We start from the raw sequence: 16,535 nt of genomic DNA, 5'->3' as shown, positions 1-16,535 counted from the left end.
CGTGGTGAGGCCATAATACTCACCCTCAGTTGCCATGTTAGAGCACCGTTAGACTTCTGTTTCTGTCTATTCTTCTAGGGTTTGTTTCCCTGTTCCTACTTCTGTGTTCTAAATATCCCACCCACTCTTACTGCTTTGGGACGAACCCACTAGTACCTGTGCTGCCTAGGGACGACCTAGAAAAGAGGATTTGTTTACTCACCAATAAAGCCTTTTCTCTGAGTCCCGTCACGGCAGCACAGGGAGTCCCGCCCATTTTTCGTATTTCGTATCAGCTGTGCTAGCCGTAACTGATGGAGGTGGGGCTAATGCAGGGAAGTGGGAGGAGAGGCAGGGACAGACCCTAGTCCTTTTTGTTTTTTGCTATCCTGCCTCCTGTTAGAGTTCTTGTCTTGCTAAATTACCCGCTTTTCCTTTAGCTTCAGTTCCCTGACAGATACCCTGACGGTTTCCTGCAGAATTGCTAACAAAATCCAGAACTCATGGTTTCATCAATGATAGACAACAGTCCTTTTCTAGAGGCAGAAAACAGACCCAAACCAGGATACAGCCACCATGTTTCACTGAAGGGATAAGGTTCTTACACTGGAATGTAGTGCTTGCCTTTCACCAAACAAATCTCAATGAAGCAGAAAAGTTCTATTTTGGTCTCATCTGTCCTCAGAACATTCTTCCAAAATCCTCTTTCCTTATCTACATGCTAACTGTTGTTCTTTTTGAATGGTAGATATATTTGACCCTATAATCTGAGTGAGCTCTTTCCCCTCATATTTTTGCTTGGTCTTAAATTATCATGTAATTAATGACTTCACCTTTATTACTGCCAGTGTTAACACTGTTTACTATAATAATGTATAATAATAATAATAGATAGTGGACATTATTGCCCTACATCCCTGGTGCAACTCCCTCTTTTGGGACAACCTTTTTTTTTTTTTTTTTTTTTTTAAAGGTTTTTATTTTGCATTTTCAGAAAAAACACAGAAATCAACATACATATAAAACTAATAAACATCATGTGGTTTTACATCATATTGCCTTGGTTTTATTTATACAATCGCGTACCTAGCATTGTTGGGACAACGTTTTTTAGTAAGTACAAAAGATAAGGCAAAAGGTAACAATGGCCATTGCAAGGTTAGAAACAGATAGCGAACACAGAAGCAGATCACAGCTAAGAATAGAATTCATGGGCAAAAGAGAAGCTGGTTACTAAACTGTTAAAAAAGGAGGGCAGAATAACTTTACCTATCCTCTCACCTTAGAGTAGGAAGCCAGTGTGCTCAATAATGAGCCATCCAGGGCACAGGGACCCCTTAACAGATACATATAAGTGAAAGCATGATAGAAATTTAGAAAAGTATAGCTTGTCAATACTTCACTATCTTTTTAAAGATGCTTACCTGAGTGTGGACTATTATTATTATCCATTAAATATATTATTTTCTAAAATGATATTAATAAGTCTCTGTGACTTGAAGCTGTAAGAGGACATTATTTAGCCAGCTGAGATCTTGTGCTTGTTATCTGGAACCTAACTCGTAGGCAGAAAGGTTTTTCTCTTTTCTTTTAGAAACAGATTATTTCTCGTCACCAGAGAACATTAATAAAGGAATTTCCTCTCCCGAGGGAATCTTTCCATTGCCCAATGTGCCTACAGCTTTATTTATTTTAGAATCTATACACTATTTTAAATTAATAACATAACTTAGAATTCTGTAGAAGTGCTATAGTGCAATACATCTGTTTGATGTGGCATTCCCTGGTTTGGAGCAGGAAGGGCTTTGATTCATGACCTTTTATCCCATACAACAGTATATGGATTGGAAGGATGCCTAGAGATGATGGTTGCCCCTCCTGTGAAGTCTCTGTGAGCATTGCCAGGACACACACAGTGAATAAGATGAGAGGGAATTACATTCCTCATTTTCTCTGTACAATATGATCTGTGCCTTTCCATGGAAGGCTTTACAAAGTCATTCAGTCCGGGATCAGAGCATAATAGAGGTAAAGGTTTGTCCTAAGATTTTTATATCTTTAAATGACTGCCTGCTGTGTGAAAACTTTTGTGCAAGTAAAATCTCTTGTTTTAGTTTTTAGGGGCATTTAAATGAAAACAAAAGTAAAATAATAACTAGAAATGTATATATTTTACATAGGCTCTTTCTTTAGATTGTCCAGTTCCGAATTCCTTATCTAAAGGATAAATTTAAATGCTCTGAGCTATGAAAATTATTATAATAAATACGCCATTAAAGAATGAGTTGTATTATCTCTATACTCTCTGTAAGAGCTATATAAATAAAGAATAATAATTCATTTATCAATGCTGTTTTTTTGCCATTAGGTGGAGCGCGGGGTGTAAACTCTTTTCTTATATCCTTGGCAAATGGCATTGTTGCAAAGATTCCAGACATGCCAGATATTAGTTTTCACAATTTTTTTTTTAATTTCATTTTAATATGAAACTATAAATCCTCTATATCAGGAGAATGCAGATGGGTTACGTAGCTCCAGAATATTTTTCAAAATATTGTATGTACTGTTTTTGTCCAATGATATAGCAAAATACTTGGTTAAATTCTTGCAATGTTAATTGTTAGACAGTTAGTATATTTAGGTATACAGGTATAGAATCTGTTATCTAGAGTGCTTGGGACCTGGAGATACAGGATCTTTCTGTAATTTGGATCCCCATACATGAATGAAACCCAATAGGATTGGTTTGCCTCCAATAAGAATTAACTATATATTAGTAGAGATCCAGTACAAGGTACTGTTTTACAGTACAGAGAAAAAGGAAAACATTCTTAAGGTTTAGAATCATTTGTTTAGAATGGAGTCTAAAGAAGATGGCCTTCCTGTAATCAGAGCTTTCTGGATAACGGATCCCATACCTGTACTACCCCACCCATGCCAGTCTGAGGGAATACTACAATCCCAATACCATGACTGTACTCTGCCAACTAAAGACCCTTTAATACAAACTTGATGGTGCTGAAACTAGTAATTATCTTATTTTTTCAAAGCAGATATGGTATAAATACAGATAGTGTAAGTTCTCCCTAAGTGGGTGGGTTTTGTTCACAGTCCTAAAACATACTGGTAGAAAGTCCAAATTGCTGTAGCACATTGAACAGTTAATTTGATTGCATAAAATGGTTTATTGGCTCAAAAGGTTGACATCAGCTCCAATAAACCACTTTATGCAATCACATTAACTGCTCTACAGCAATTTGGACTTTGTGTATGGGCAGGTGGGCCTATAGACTGTTTAAGCAGAAATAGGTTGGAGTAACAGGTAGAGCACTCCAACACTGTGTGGCTAAACATACTGGTAGACTGATGCATTTCCCATGAAGTCACCCATTGTTTAGCTATAGCCAAACTAAGCCGCACTGTTTAACACATTGGTGTATCTAAGAATAATCTGTACTTGGTAATAAATCAGCTCTTTATATAGCAGAATAATAATGTTTATTTTGTGACCTTGCAACTACAGTTCTTAGATGTGGAGGGTCACCAGGTAGTCATTCCAGGTCTCTCCGCCAATACAATGTTCACATGAATTTAAATTTTCATTTTCATAATTCTCTATCACATTCAACTCTCCAGCCAGGAAGGGGTTGCTGAGAATATAGAGCAATTGTCCTACATCTGGCTCTAATAAAGCCAGGGAAAGGCTGAGCTGAGATGTGGCTGAAGTACCTCCCACAAGGAAGAGTGGCCAAGCATTCCAAAGCAGTGAGCTGGAACCAGCGCAGAACAACAGAACTGCTGCGGAGTCCAGCACTAAACCTCTTCCACAATCACTAAGAGCAAACGATTTTGGAATAAAAATCCTTTACAGTCTCGGGATAGAGCCAACGATGGCTGGGATTGTGGCCTGCATCCTTCTTGTATTTGTCACTGTGATCACTGCCCAGCAACAAGCAGTTTTTTTGGAGTATATACAAGGAAGGATGGGTGTTCTGGAGGTAAGTGCCCTATGTAAGAGGGACAGTGAAAAGGAAATGGAAAGAGCAATCATTTAATCAAATAGAAAAATTATTAACTTTTTACTAACAATCTATGCTTTGAAAAATGGTAAAAAAAAAAAAAATCCTTGGCAGTACCCTATGTAGTAGTTAGAAAAAACTAGGAAAAAGTTAGGAAAGAGATACATTTCCTTGCTAAAATTCATATACTACAGAGGTCTTTTACTTTATGCTACTGTTTAAATGCCAAACCATAAAGGGGTAGTCCACATTTAAATTAACTTTAGTATGATGTAGACGATGTAGACAATTTGCAATTGCTCAGTTGCTCTTGTTTTTTATTTTTTGTGATTTAAAAAAAAAAGAAATTTGGTCAGCATCTATCCAGTGTAAAATGACAGCAGCTGGTTGCAGGGTCCAAGTTTGAGCTTAAAGATAACTTATAATATTTACTCAAAGGTGAACTAAATGGCTGACTTTAAACATAAAGGCAAATATTCTGGTACTGTAGAAAACCATGCAAACTTTGTCCAAGTGGCACTTTGGCCCCCTTGCCACAACCCAAGCTCAGGAAGTAAATGTGGAGGTGGTGTAGAGGGGCTGTATTGGTTCTGCTGTCGCAGAATTAAGAACTGAATTCTTTCTGGACCTGTCCATCTCTTTCCTACAGCAAAGAATGGGAAACACTATTGCGCACACCCTCGGTGACAGGCAGATGCTGTAAAATGCTATAGCAAGCATGGTATTTGCTATGATAAGTGGAGGTGTTTTGAATGCCATAATAATTTGCACCAAAGTGGTCAAAATACCTCAATGTACCATTGGTTTTAGCTGAATAAAAAAATATATATATGCATAGTCCAAAGCCTTATATCACACATATTTAGTTCTCATAGCTTGGAGCTGTCACGTTTGCAGCTAGGGGACTACAAGCAATTAAGAATATACAGACACTTGGTTTAATGGTGTTTCTTGTATGGTACCAAAGAAAAATAGCACTCTTTTGAGGACTGTAATAAAGATAATAATGATATCTGGTAAAAATGACAATGACTGTAAATGGAAACTTAGTGTCTGACTTGAGTAGTGTAGTGTAGTAGTCTTCCACAAGTTGGATGATATGATGAAAGTAAAGACCTGATCTGTTGCTACCAGCAACCGCACTTTTGTCATGTAGTACCTGCATTTTTACATCAACCCTATAGAAATGTCATTAGAGCCATCTCATAAAGTGAATTTCCCTCAGGCCATAATGTATATAAATTGGGATTAGTTGCACCAGTAAAACCCATTGCAATCAATCAGATCTTGGTACAATTCTTTTTTTAGTAGACTAGTCGTAACTAGAAGCAGTGCTTTTTAGTATGTGTGCAAGAGTTCATTCCGTTCCACCAAGGAAAATATAGTTTTTATGGCTATATAAGCCCATTTTAGTGTAATTTACCAAAATTCTTCTTTTACATCAATATATTTTTTACAGAAACAAACCAAATTACAATAAAATTACTCACAATGCACTTTGCAAAATTTCCCCACAGGAAAGACTATCACAGTGGCACGACCAGAGTAGTCGGTATAGTGGAGAACTTCGGGATTTCAAAAACCAAGTCCTGAAGATGCTTGAAAATATTGAGAAAGAACGGGAAAGTTTAAGAAATGAGATGGAGAACACCAATGTTCGAGTTGACCGGTTGGAGCGGGAGGTTGACTACATTGAAACGCAGAACCCTGCGCCACCATGTGTGGAAATTGATGAAAAGTTGACAGAGCTTCATGATGCCAAGAAAAAGAAGAAAGAAAAATATGAGAAGATCACCGGTAACCATTTTTTTTTAAAATAGAAAATATTCACCTGGTTATATAAAAAAAAACCTTCGTTGACAATGAAACTTTTAAGAAAACGTTTATTTATTAATTTATTACCACTCATCAGTTAGGAGAAGGTTATAGTTAGGATAGGGTGCTATCTAACCAATGTGATGCCATAGCAAACATATTAAGAGCTGAATGCTCTTTGCTATCTTAGACCCAATAGCCATGAGTCTTGCTTTCATTGAAATGTAGTGCTTAGCTGTTGGTGGTATTAGGGCAATAAAGCAGACATTATTTTAACATAGTTTACTAGTATGCGATCCGACAAATTATCAAATTATTGTAAAGTTACTTGGCACCAAACAATCGCACATCTATCAATTTTTGATCTGGCATTAGTCAGAAAACCAAGCATGTAGTTTTTCTAGCTACAATTAGAAAATATCGCTTGAAATGGTTGCTTTCGTTAATTGGCAAATGGTACTTTTAAACAATTGTTTCAAGATAAGCTTGGTCCTACAATAACGAAAAGATCTTTTAGAGGAGAAGGAAAGTCATTTCGGCATTTTACTGCCAATGAATTCACCACATTAATACCACCTAGAACACTATAGTTATTCTGAAGAAAGGTTTATCATACCTGAGTAAAGAGCCCTAGAAGCTACCTCCATTTGTTTAAGATTGCAGCTGCCATTTTATCTTGGTCTTCGTAGCTTCCTGCTTGCAGTCTAGCCGTTGGTAGTTTAGATTACACATTTCAAAGGGAGGGGAGAGTGAGTTTTATGAATTCTTAAGGGAGGGGGGAGCAGGAGAAGGGAGAGAGGAGAGAGCTGCCCAGGTCCCGGCCCCAGAAATGAAGTATTTTTCTAAGAGAGGAGGTCTGATACCAAAGAACATGTTTACAAAAAAGGAGATAAGAAATCCTGTGTTTCTTTTGATAGAGGTGTGAGTGCTTATGTTTGTATTTACCTTTCCTTCTCCTTTAAAAATCTTTACTTGTATGGCCACCTTAAGAACCAAAAGGACCTGCTACTGTGAGCATCTCCAAGATGTCAAATATAATGTTGTGAGTTTTTCGTCCCACAGTAGCCACACACTGCCATACACTTTCTCTGCAGAGAGTAGTTTGCCCCACATTGGATTTAGCAAATCTCACCCAAAAGCCCCCTTGGGAAGCACAGCGCTATATGAGATTATGTTGAAGCTAAACTCCAAGGTGGACCCATATTTGTTGTCAAAAGGGTTAAGATAAATATTATAATAATCTCTTATTTACATAGTGCTGACATATTGTGCAGAGATTATACATCATTCATAGTTTTGGTCTCACTCTGAACCTTATTTATAATGAAATGTCTTCATGTGACAATGTAATTTGAATATTTTCACAATCCAAAAGTGAAGATATTCAAATTAGAAGCAATTTCTTTTTTCACACCATTTTCATGCTCATATTTTTTTGATGAATTCCTAATGACTGTTGAGTGCACAGCATAAAGCTTTTCACAGTACATGCTAGACAGAGGTACAGAAAAATAAGGCTAGCGAATACAGATGGGATATTTGGAGAGGCCAGAGGCTAGAATATTGTAGGGCAATTTTGTCCAAGATTTCCATCTTCCATCTGCTATTTCTGCTATCTGGGGGTGAATTATTTTAAAACAATGATGTCATACAAAGACATCAATGGAGGCCTTAGCAATGATAGGTGCAATTAAAACCTCTTGGAGAGCTACATTTAGCCAGTGGGCCTACTGTTTGATAGCTCTGCTGTGGTGGAAATGGCTCCTCCTGACAGGGTCCAGGAATACATCAACAGGTTGTCTTTATTGTTAATAAAAAAACAAAGAATATAGTGCAACATAAAAAGACCAACACTGCTACTATCTGTTGTGGAAATATCCAACCTCTTCCAGTCAAGGAAAGAGACTTACCTTAACCTACAATTGCTCTTAATTACACTGGAACATACAATGTCCCACTGGGTATATACAATATAGTTATGACAAGACATTTGATTCTTTACAGAGCACGTTTGTGTAACTCTCTGTCCATGTCTACTACAAATTAAATGTGTTTGTGGAACTCAAGAAGATAAAAAGACATTAGTGAGGTTTCCCTTTGTTGCTTAGCGAGAACTCTAGTTCACCAAAACCTAGAGAGCCACAGATTGGAAATCTCTGGCTTAGTGGAACCTACATTGTCATGACAGGTTGCCCTGCGGCTGATATTCCTGGAAAAGAGGAGACAGATGAGATCCTGATTCCTCCAGTCATCAGAAAACCTTGTAAGTAGGTTCCATTAACCCCTTTAAAGATTTTCAAGCCAGTTTCATGTTTAAAAGGTAGTCTGGTAAAATTTCCCCAACCTTGTTTTTATCATCCAACAGACTCTATATTAGTACAATAACTGTCAATTGAGAAAATGTGTTAGCTTGTTATGTAAAATACCTAGAAAATCAGTATGGTGTTCAGTGCTCAGTTAAATAGCATAATTAGCTAGCTATTTTATAGTAGTGAGTGCTAAGTACATGATCATGAAAGTAAGCACAGATGTGTATGGGAGATTCACAAATGTTTGGAACTCCCTTCAGAACAGAGTTCTGGAATATGAGAAAAAAACAATTGCACAATTACTAACATAACCACAATAAATGAATGTAGTTGAATATATATATATATATATATATATATATAATATATATATATATATATAATATATATATAGTCCAAGTAAAATCGGCACTCGCCACTCCAAAAGCACTCACCGGGTGCTGACCAAAAAATAGACAGCAGGTTTATAGAAAGCACTCACGGCATCAGAATGTGAAGTAAAAAAATGTTTTTTTCATCCTGATGACGATCCTATGAGGATCGAAACGCGTAGATGCGATGATTAAATAAACAAAAATTTTTTTACTTAACGTTCTGATGCCGTGAGTGCTTTCTATAAACCTGCTATATATATATATATATATATATATATTGTATCACTGGGTCCGCACTCCCATTTCTCACTTTACTCCATATCCAATTCAAGGGTGCTGCACATGGTTGTAGCTCATATTCATTCCAATTGACAATGCGCACTCCTCATTCTTTATAATTCATTTATTGTTGCATTAAAAACATCAACGTTTCGGTCCAGGTCTAGGACCTTTATCAAGATGTTAAACCATAGGAAGACATACACATAATGAAGTTTTATACAATACCAAAGTAACCCCTCCCCTCCATAGCATAGCCACAACCCTACTCTTTAACCCCTACCCTGTATAGTACATACAGAGATTCAGGGTTAAAGGGAAAACTAGCAATGCATGTAATAAAAACCAATACTGACTTATAGTGACATTTGATCTCGTTGGTAAGAAACAATTGAAGGAACAATATTCGTTTAGCCCTCTTGGTGCTAAAGTATCCAATTTTTTAATCCAAAAAGTTTCCCGTTGAAGGAGCATGTGCCGATGCCAAAGCGAGGGGGTGACAGGTTAAACTTACGTGCAAGGAATTTATGTCTAGTCCTTTGGAAGGGGCCAAATCTTGCAATAAACGCCTGCACAGAAGCCTTCCTCTGAGTGGCTTTGCAGCCTTTTTACTAAAGTACAGTCATTTGAAGTGTTCTATACTGCCACAAAAAATAATTTGTTAAAGGAGAATGCAAGTCAAAATTTAAAAAGCATACTGCCCAATAGTCCTCCTATTGTTTAGTAAAAACGCCACACTTTTGGCTCACCTAATCAAATATTTACTCAGTCACACATACTTCACATTTTGTAGAACAGGCAGCCATCTATAAAAATGGTATTCTCCCTTCCTTTCCCTCCTTGCTTCATACTGCACATGTGTTTCATTCCCTCCCCCCTCCTCCCCTCTGCCAGATCCGCTTCTGATTGGCTGGTGGGCATGTGTAGCTCAGAACAGGAGACAGGATCAAGTTACACACATGCTCAGAGAATAGGAAGGCTGCCGCTGGCAGCCTACAGGAAGTGAAGAGAGATTTCAGTGATGTCACTGGAGTCTTCACACTGCTGTAGGCTGCCAGCACCATATCTCAGAGAAGCAAGCAGGGATCTGGGTATTTAGATATGCAGTAAGTACTTAAAAAGAATGCCTTTAGACTTACTTTAATTTTATATTAACCTTTCATTGTCCTTTAAAAGCTTTGCTAGACGTAGCAAAAAGTGTTAGCTAAAAGTATTAAAGCCAATCATTTAACTTTTTTGCTGCTTCTTGCAAAACTCTCAGCACTGTCAAGTTACTGTTCATTGGTACATGTGATTCAGTGAGTAATTTTAGTTGTCCTTTAAACTAAACACACATTATTGGAAAGGCTCCACATGAGCCCCCCCCCCCCCCCCCAGAGTTCTTGTGCTAAAATATGTGATGTCAAGTATCTGTTCTGGGTTGTCAAAATGTCTCCTTATTTCTAGCCTTATCATATCTAGATGACTGGTGGATGGCAATGGTTTTGGCCATAAACTGGCCTAGATTTTTTCTATAGATTCTAACTTTTTACAATAATGTGTGAAGTCATTTTAAGTGAAATTACGTCTCTGACTAATGTTACAACAATAATTTATGATGAACTAAAAATTTGCCATTTTTTTGCCTCCTTAGATTGCAGTGATACTATATCTCAAGTTACTGCCATGAAGATTCTAAAACGATTTGGGAGCTCTGCAGGCCTTTGGACCAAGGACCTAGCAGGGAATTCAGATCGGATCTATGTCTTTGATGGAGCTGGTAATGACACTGTGTATGTGTATCCCCGTATGAAAGAATTTACCCTTTCCTCTTCCACACGCAAGGCAGCCAAGATTAAGCTTCCATTTCCTTGGATTGGCACAGGACATATAGTTTATGATGGCAACCTCTACTATATCCGGCAAGACAATGAATTTCAGGTAATCAAGTTCAACTTGGCCAACAAAACGATTATTGATAGTGCTGTTTTACCAATCGAACAACAAGTCCCAGTGTATGGTCTATCCAAATTTAACTACATAGACATTGTAGCTGATGAAGAAGGACTTTGGGTCATTTATGCCACTAAAGAGAATGAGAAAAACATCTGCTTAGCCAAACTGGATCCAAGTAGTCTTAGCATTGAGCAGATGTGGGACACACCATGTCCCATAGAAAATGCTGAAAGTGCTTTTGTGGTCTGTGGTTCCCTCTATGTAGTGTATAACACTAAGCTTCCAAGTCGTTCGCGTATCCAGTGTGTTTTTGATGTCAGTGGCACCATATCTAGTGAAAATGTCCCCATTGTTTACTTCCCAAAGAGGTATGGATCCCATTCCAGCATGAAATATAACCCTAAGGAGAAACAGATCTATGCTTGGGATGATGGCTACCAGATGTTATACAAGCTAAACATGAAACACAGAGATGAACTTTATTAAAAGGATATCAGGAAGGATATTTCTGTTGTTTGTGTCTGTCCATTTATCCATTTTCATTATTGCTGTTTTGTGACCTGCATAGATGCATATGTTTTCCGTTGGAAATCATAGAAGGGCATTTTCTTTAAATATAAGTGCCACCACATGTGATTCTTCAAACCTTGCTTTGTATTTCTGGCCTTATACACACTACACAGTTCATGTTACTTTTAGACAAAATGTTAACCATAAAAAACCCTTTCCTATATGGTTCAGCATATAAGGATGCAGTCTTTTGCTTATTATTTTGCCCAATAACTTCTAGATAACTAGTTCTGGATAATTTTCTACCTATTTTCTTAGGTAGAAAAAAAATATGTAGGGAGGCTTAACGTAAGGTTGCTATACATGAACCAGTTTTAAAGATATATGACTGATGGGGTAGATCCACTAGCCCATCACTGACTGGCTAGAATGGATTAGAATTACATGAAAGTCTGCTGGGATTGCCACCCCTCATGGTGACATATGAAAGTACACTTTTTTAGCCGCCCCAAATCAAAATGTCTTCCTCTGCTTCCAGCCATTATTGATACAACATGCCAAAGCATTATTTTAGTTTCCTTATTTGTTTAAATTTTTAACGCTAGAATTTATTCTAAAGTAAAATACAATGTAAAAAAAATATCAGATCACAAACAAAATGCTATGAGCTATGTGCATTTATAATGTATTATGGGAAGGAACCCCTATTTTGGGGCTGATTTGTTAAAATGTCAGAAAACAATTGTTTTAGATTTCTAGTAAAAATAGAATTTTTTGGTTACAAATTTTATTGTTTTTTGTATTTATGGAAAGCCAAGTTTGGAACAAACATTTTCAGTAATGAGTCAAAATCTTTTCATGCTATAATTAATTTCACCGCCTATGGGAAATTCATGCTTGGCACAGTATATATTTTGGCAAAATTTGATGTGGGTAAACTTGTCACTAATGATAGTGAATTTAATTTTGTCCCGAGACAAAAACAAAAAACACTGAGAATCATAAAATACTTTCATTACATTTTACTAGACCCCTTTGTGTCTGTTTAGATTAGATCTAAGACATAGATTATATAGCAACAGGGAAAATGTAACCTCCGTCCAAAACACTCATAGCAGCCAGTCAAATCTTTGCTTTCATTATTATGAAGGAGCCAGATCATAACCCCTAACTAGGAAGTGAACTGTGGCATTTGTTGTTCCTATCACTACATAACCCCACAACAATTGGTCAGAGGAAGAGTAACATAGTCTAGGTTTTTTATTAGAATATATCTGGACATAAATCCGCCCATCTGATATATGGGCAGCTTCCTTATGAATCAGGAGGTAAGTGATGTGATGCTTTTTTTTTTTACCTTATGGAAACAAAAATATTCTTTGATGGCTGTGCCATTAGAAACAGCCACTGCTCTATCAGTCGCTATGTGTATATATATTGAAGCCGGCTTGTCAAGCTCTGTATTTCAGATATCCATGTTAAAGGGAATGCACTGGTAAATATTGAAACTGTATGGATATGAAAGCTGTCAGAGTTACATAAAATATTTTCTTCAGCATATTATTTACCAATTGCTTTTTTCAAAGGCAGATTTGCAGTGTAATGCCCTTCAGAAACAAAAACAATTATTTTGCTCATTTATATCGCTGCGTTCTACATATATATTCCTCAGAATATTTATCAGATCTATGCACTGGCCTTGTTTATTGATTAATTTACTTCTACTAGCACTCAGTATTGGGCTCATTTCTGATATAACCTATACAAGCTGTGAAGTGCAGATCAGTGGGATGTACGATAGAACCCATGCTGCTAGCCAATATCTTTGTAATTATGTTTTGAATAAATCAATTCTGATATACATTGTGTATAAACAGGTAATTACTCCTGTTCTCTGAAGGTTGGCGTTCAGTGAGCTGAAAATAAAATATTGCAGTCATAATTACTATATCATTATGCTTGTTTTCATTGCCCAGGCTACAACTTTTGATGCCTTAGATCAGTGCTGTCCAACTTCTACGGTGCCGAGGGCCGGAATTTCTCTAGCATACATGGTGGAGGGCCGCTAATGGAAGCCAGTTTTGACCACTCCCCTTTTTGAAACCACACCCACTTCAAACCACACCTATTTTATCACAATGGTGGTAGCACAGCAAAATCCCAAATGCTTGGTCCTTACTGTGGGGATATCAACCAGCATTCATATGTGAAAGAATTATGTCATACTAAGATATACCCTTAAATTCCATATGCCTCCTCCTCCCCTGTGGATAGCACAGCAACCCCCAGTACATAATTACACACCTTAGGGACCATTTAATGGCTATTTCCAACTGCTAACAAACTCCCACAGCAAACCCCTGCCAGGTTCACCTCCCACAAGCAGCATAGGGCAAACAGAGTATGGCACACACAGGCAGCACTCTGCCTGTCCTATGCTGTCTGTGTGTGCCATACTCTGCCTGTCCTACCCTGCCTGTGTGTGCCATACTCTGCCTTCCCTATGCTGCCTCTGTGTGCCATACTCTGCCTGCCCTACCCTGCCTGTGTGTGCCATACTCTGCCTGCCCTACCCTTCCTGTGTGTGCCATACCCTCCCTGACCTATGCTGCCTGTGTGTGCCATACTCTGCCTTCCCTATGCTGCCTCTGTGTGCCATACTCTGCCTGCCCTACCCTGCCTGTGTGTGCCATACTCTGCCTGCCCTACCCTTCCTGTGTGTGCCATACCCTCCCTGACCTATGCTGCCTGTGTGTGCCATACTCTACCTGCCCTATGCTGGCTGTATGTGCCATACTCTGCCTACAGTACCTATGTCTGAGGTGTGAAGAAGTGAACAATGGGAGTGATTACAGTCTGAGCCTGAGGTGTGAACACTGCAGGGGTTGAACAATGCAGGTATTAAAAGGTGTGAAAAACACAGGGGATTACATATTTAAACAATACAGGGGGATTACAGCCTGAATCTGAGGTGAGAACCATGCAGGGGGCCAGTTAATCTCAGTACTGATACCATTTAATGCTTACTCAAAGGTAAGCCATCAAAGCAGCCAGACAGGTGGGGGGCCACACAGAGGGGGGTCGCCAGTTGGACAGCACTGCCTTAGATGAATAGCTACATTTGTAAATAGCACAAAACCACTTCTCTGATTGTATTTAAGTGCTTTCTATTGCTTTTTTTTCTTGCATGTAGAGATATCTAATAAAAAAAAAAACAGACAATATACACTATAGATAAAAGGGTTTCAGTTCCATAAACTGTACTTTAATTAACAGTTAAGTATGCTTTCTGAATGTCTTTCTTGTCTGTTGCCTTTGACTAAAAGGCAACAGACAATATACTACTATAGTTTATTGCTACACTTTCAAACCTCGTAATATATTTATCTTGCTGTAGAAAGTAAATTATGAAGGACCTTTAATTACTTTATAATACACAAAGCCATGAATATCCTGTAATTGATATACTTATAAACAGGGATTAGTGATGCAATCAGTTATAATCAGTGATTAGTCATATAATTTCTGTCACATAACTCACAAAAACTTGTGTATTTTAATAAATAATGTATCACCTATTGAAAAACATGAGGATATTAGACCATTAGAATATTGCACTTTGCTTTCGGTCTTGTGCTTTTATATAGTCATGGAACTCCTCTGTGACTTCAAATGTCTTTATATTTAGCAATATGGGGTATATTATTCACTAAATCAACATCCTTTTCATATCTGTGCTGTAAACCTTATCTACTGAGCTAAGCAGGCCTCCATAGTAGCGTTTTATGCTGCATTGATTGGTCATGTTGTCTTCAATGATTGGACCTCTGATGGGGAGCGGAAAATTAGAAATTAGATACTTGTTTTGATATTAATGCTGTTGCTTAAAAGCTAATTTGAGAGTGTTCTCCACTTTTCTGAGATTCCAGCCACTGGGAGTACACAGAATTCCAAGAATCACCTTGACTCTAAGGCTACAGACATACAGGGCTGTATAGGTTAAATGCAGGCTAACAGCCAACCTGCTCTCCTATACCCACTCCTGTGTCAGCACCAATATAAATTCATCATCCCTTCCAAGCTTAATATGTGTATTCCATATAAACTTAGCTGGCTGTGCCTCAAAAGCTCAGTGCAAGGGCCTGCTGCCATGAGGAGAGAAAACTCGCATCAGGCAGCAGCGTCCCCTGAAGTTACCGGGGGCGGCAAAAATCCACTTCTGGTAACTTTAAAAGTAAACCTTTTAAATAGGTTGATGTAAAAGAGAGAGTGCTGTTCTAAGCACTTTTGCAATTTACACAGAATTTTTTTTCCATTCCAAGATATTAAGGATAAAAGTACTGTTAATATGAATTCATTTTGTTACAACGACCTACTGGTCACTTTTTGAACATGAAGTAGTCAAAGACATTGTCATGGAGAGAAAAAGAGGGCTGGTCGGATGTTCTGATTAAGAGATACATTTTCTTACCTCTTTCCTGACAATATCCTCGACTACTTCATGTTCGGAAAATGATCATCAGGTGACACTGTTGTAACAAAATGCATTCATATTAACAGAACTTTAACCCTTAATATCTTGAAATGAAAAAAAATAATGAATGAGTGTAAAATATAGATTAGAAGCATAGAATAGCACACTCATCAATTTTACATCAACTTATTTGAAAGGTTTAGTTATCCTTTCAAGAACCGTAATTCCGATTCCCTTCTAGTTCAGGGATTGCTATTGCACTTTCTGACCTAACAATGCGAGGAGGCAGCATCCCATAGTGCCGCCCTGAGGAGGCCAGCTTAGTGGCAGGTCATGTCAGCAATGCATATGTTATCCCCAAAGGAATTGTAGAATCATGGGCTAATTCTAGTGTGGCCTAGAGAAGCTATGACTTTTGTATGGTGTAAGTCAGTGATCCCCAACCAGAGGCTCGTGAGCAAACCAGGTAGTTATTTTTGAATTCCTGACTTGGTGGCAAGTTTTGGTTGAATAAAAACAAGATTTCCTACCAAATAAAGCCCCCTGTAAGCTGATAGTGTGCATAGAGGCTGCCTAATAGCCAACCTTAGCCCTTAATTGGCATCTCCATGAACTTTTATGATGCTTGTGTTGCTCTCCAAGTCTTTTTACATTTGACTGTGGCTCACGAGTAAGAAAGGCTGGGGACCCCTGGTTTAGGGCTCTGGCACACGGGGGAGATTAGTCGCCCGCGATTAACTCCCTGTTCGCGGGCGACTAATCTCCCCGAGTTGCCTACCCCTGCCATCCCACCGGCGAACATGTAAGTCGCCGGCGGGATGGCAGACGCGGCGGCGCGATT

At 38.2% G+C, this 16,535-nt stretch overlaps 1 protein-coding gene across 2 annotated transcripts; it reads left to right on the top strand.

The window, feature by feature from the left end:
* The first annotated feature begins 3,615 nt into the window (after positions 1–3,615).
* Positions 3,616–13,168, top strand: olfml3 (olfactomedin like 3). 2 transcript variants are annotated; one of them, NM_001078850.1, is given in 4 exon segments: positions 3,770–3,977; positions 5,516–5,795; positions 8,002–8,076; positions 10,409–12,005. In NM_001078850.1, coding segments are annotated over 4 exon segments (1,251 nt in total). In that variant the 5' UTR covers positions 3,770–3,869; the 3' UTR covers positions 11,197–12,005.
* Positions 13,169–16,535: the final 3,367 nt, after the last annotated feature.

This window comes from Xenopus tropicalis, chromosome 2, assembly GCF_000004195.4.
Source record: "Xenopus tropicalis strain Nigerian chromosome 2, UCB_Xtro_10.0, whole genome shotgun sequence".
NCBI lineage: Eukaryota > Metazoa > Chordata > Amphibia > Anura > Pipidae > Xenopus > Xenopus tropicalis.
The sequence above is the reverse complement of the archived record's forward strand: the minus strand, read 5'-3'. Positions and strand labels throughout refer to the sequence as shown.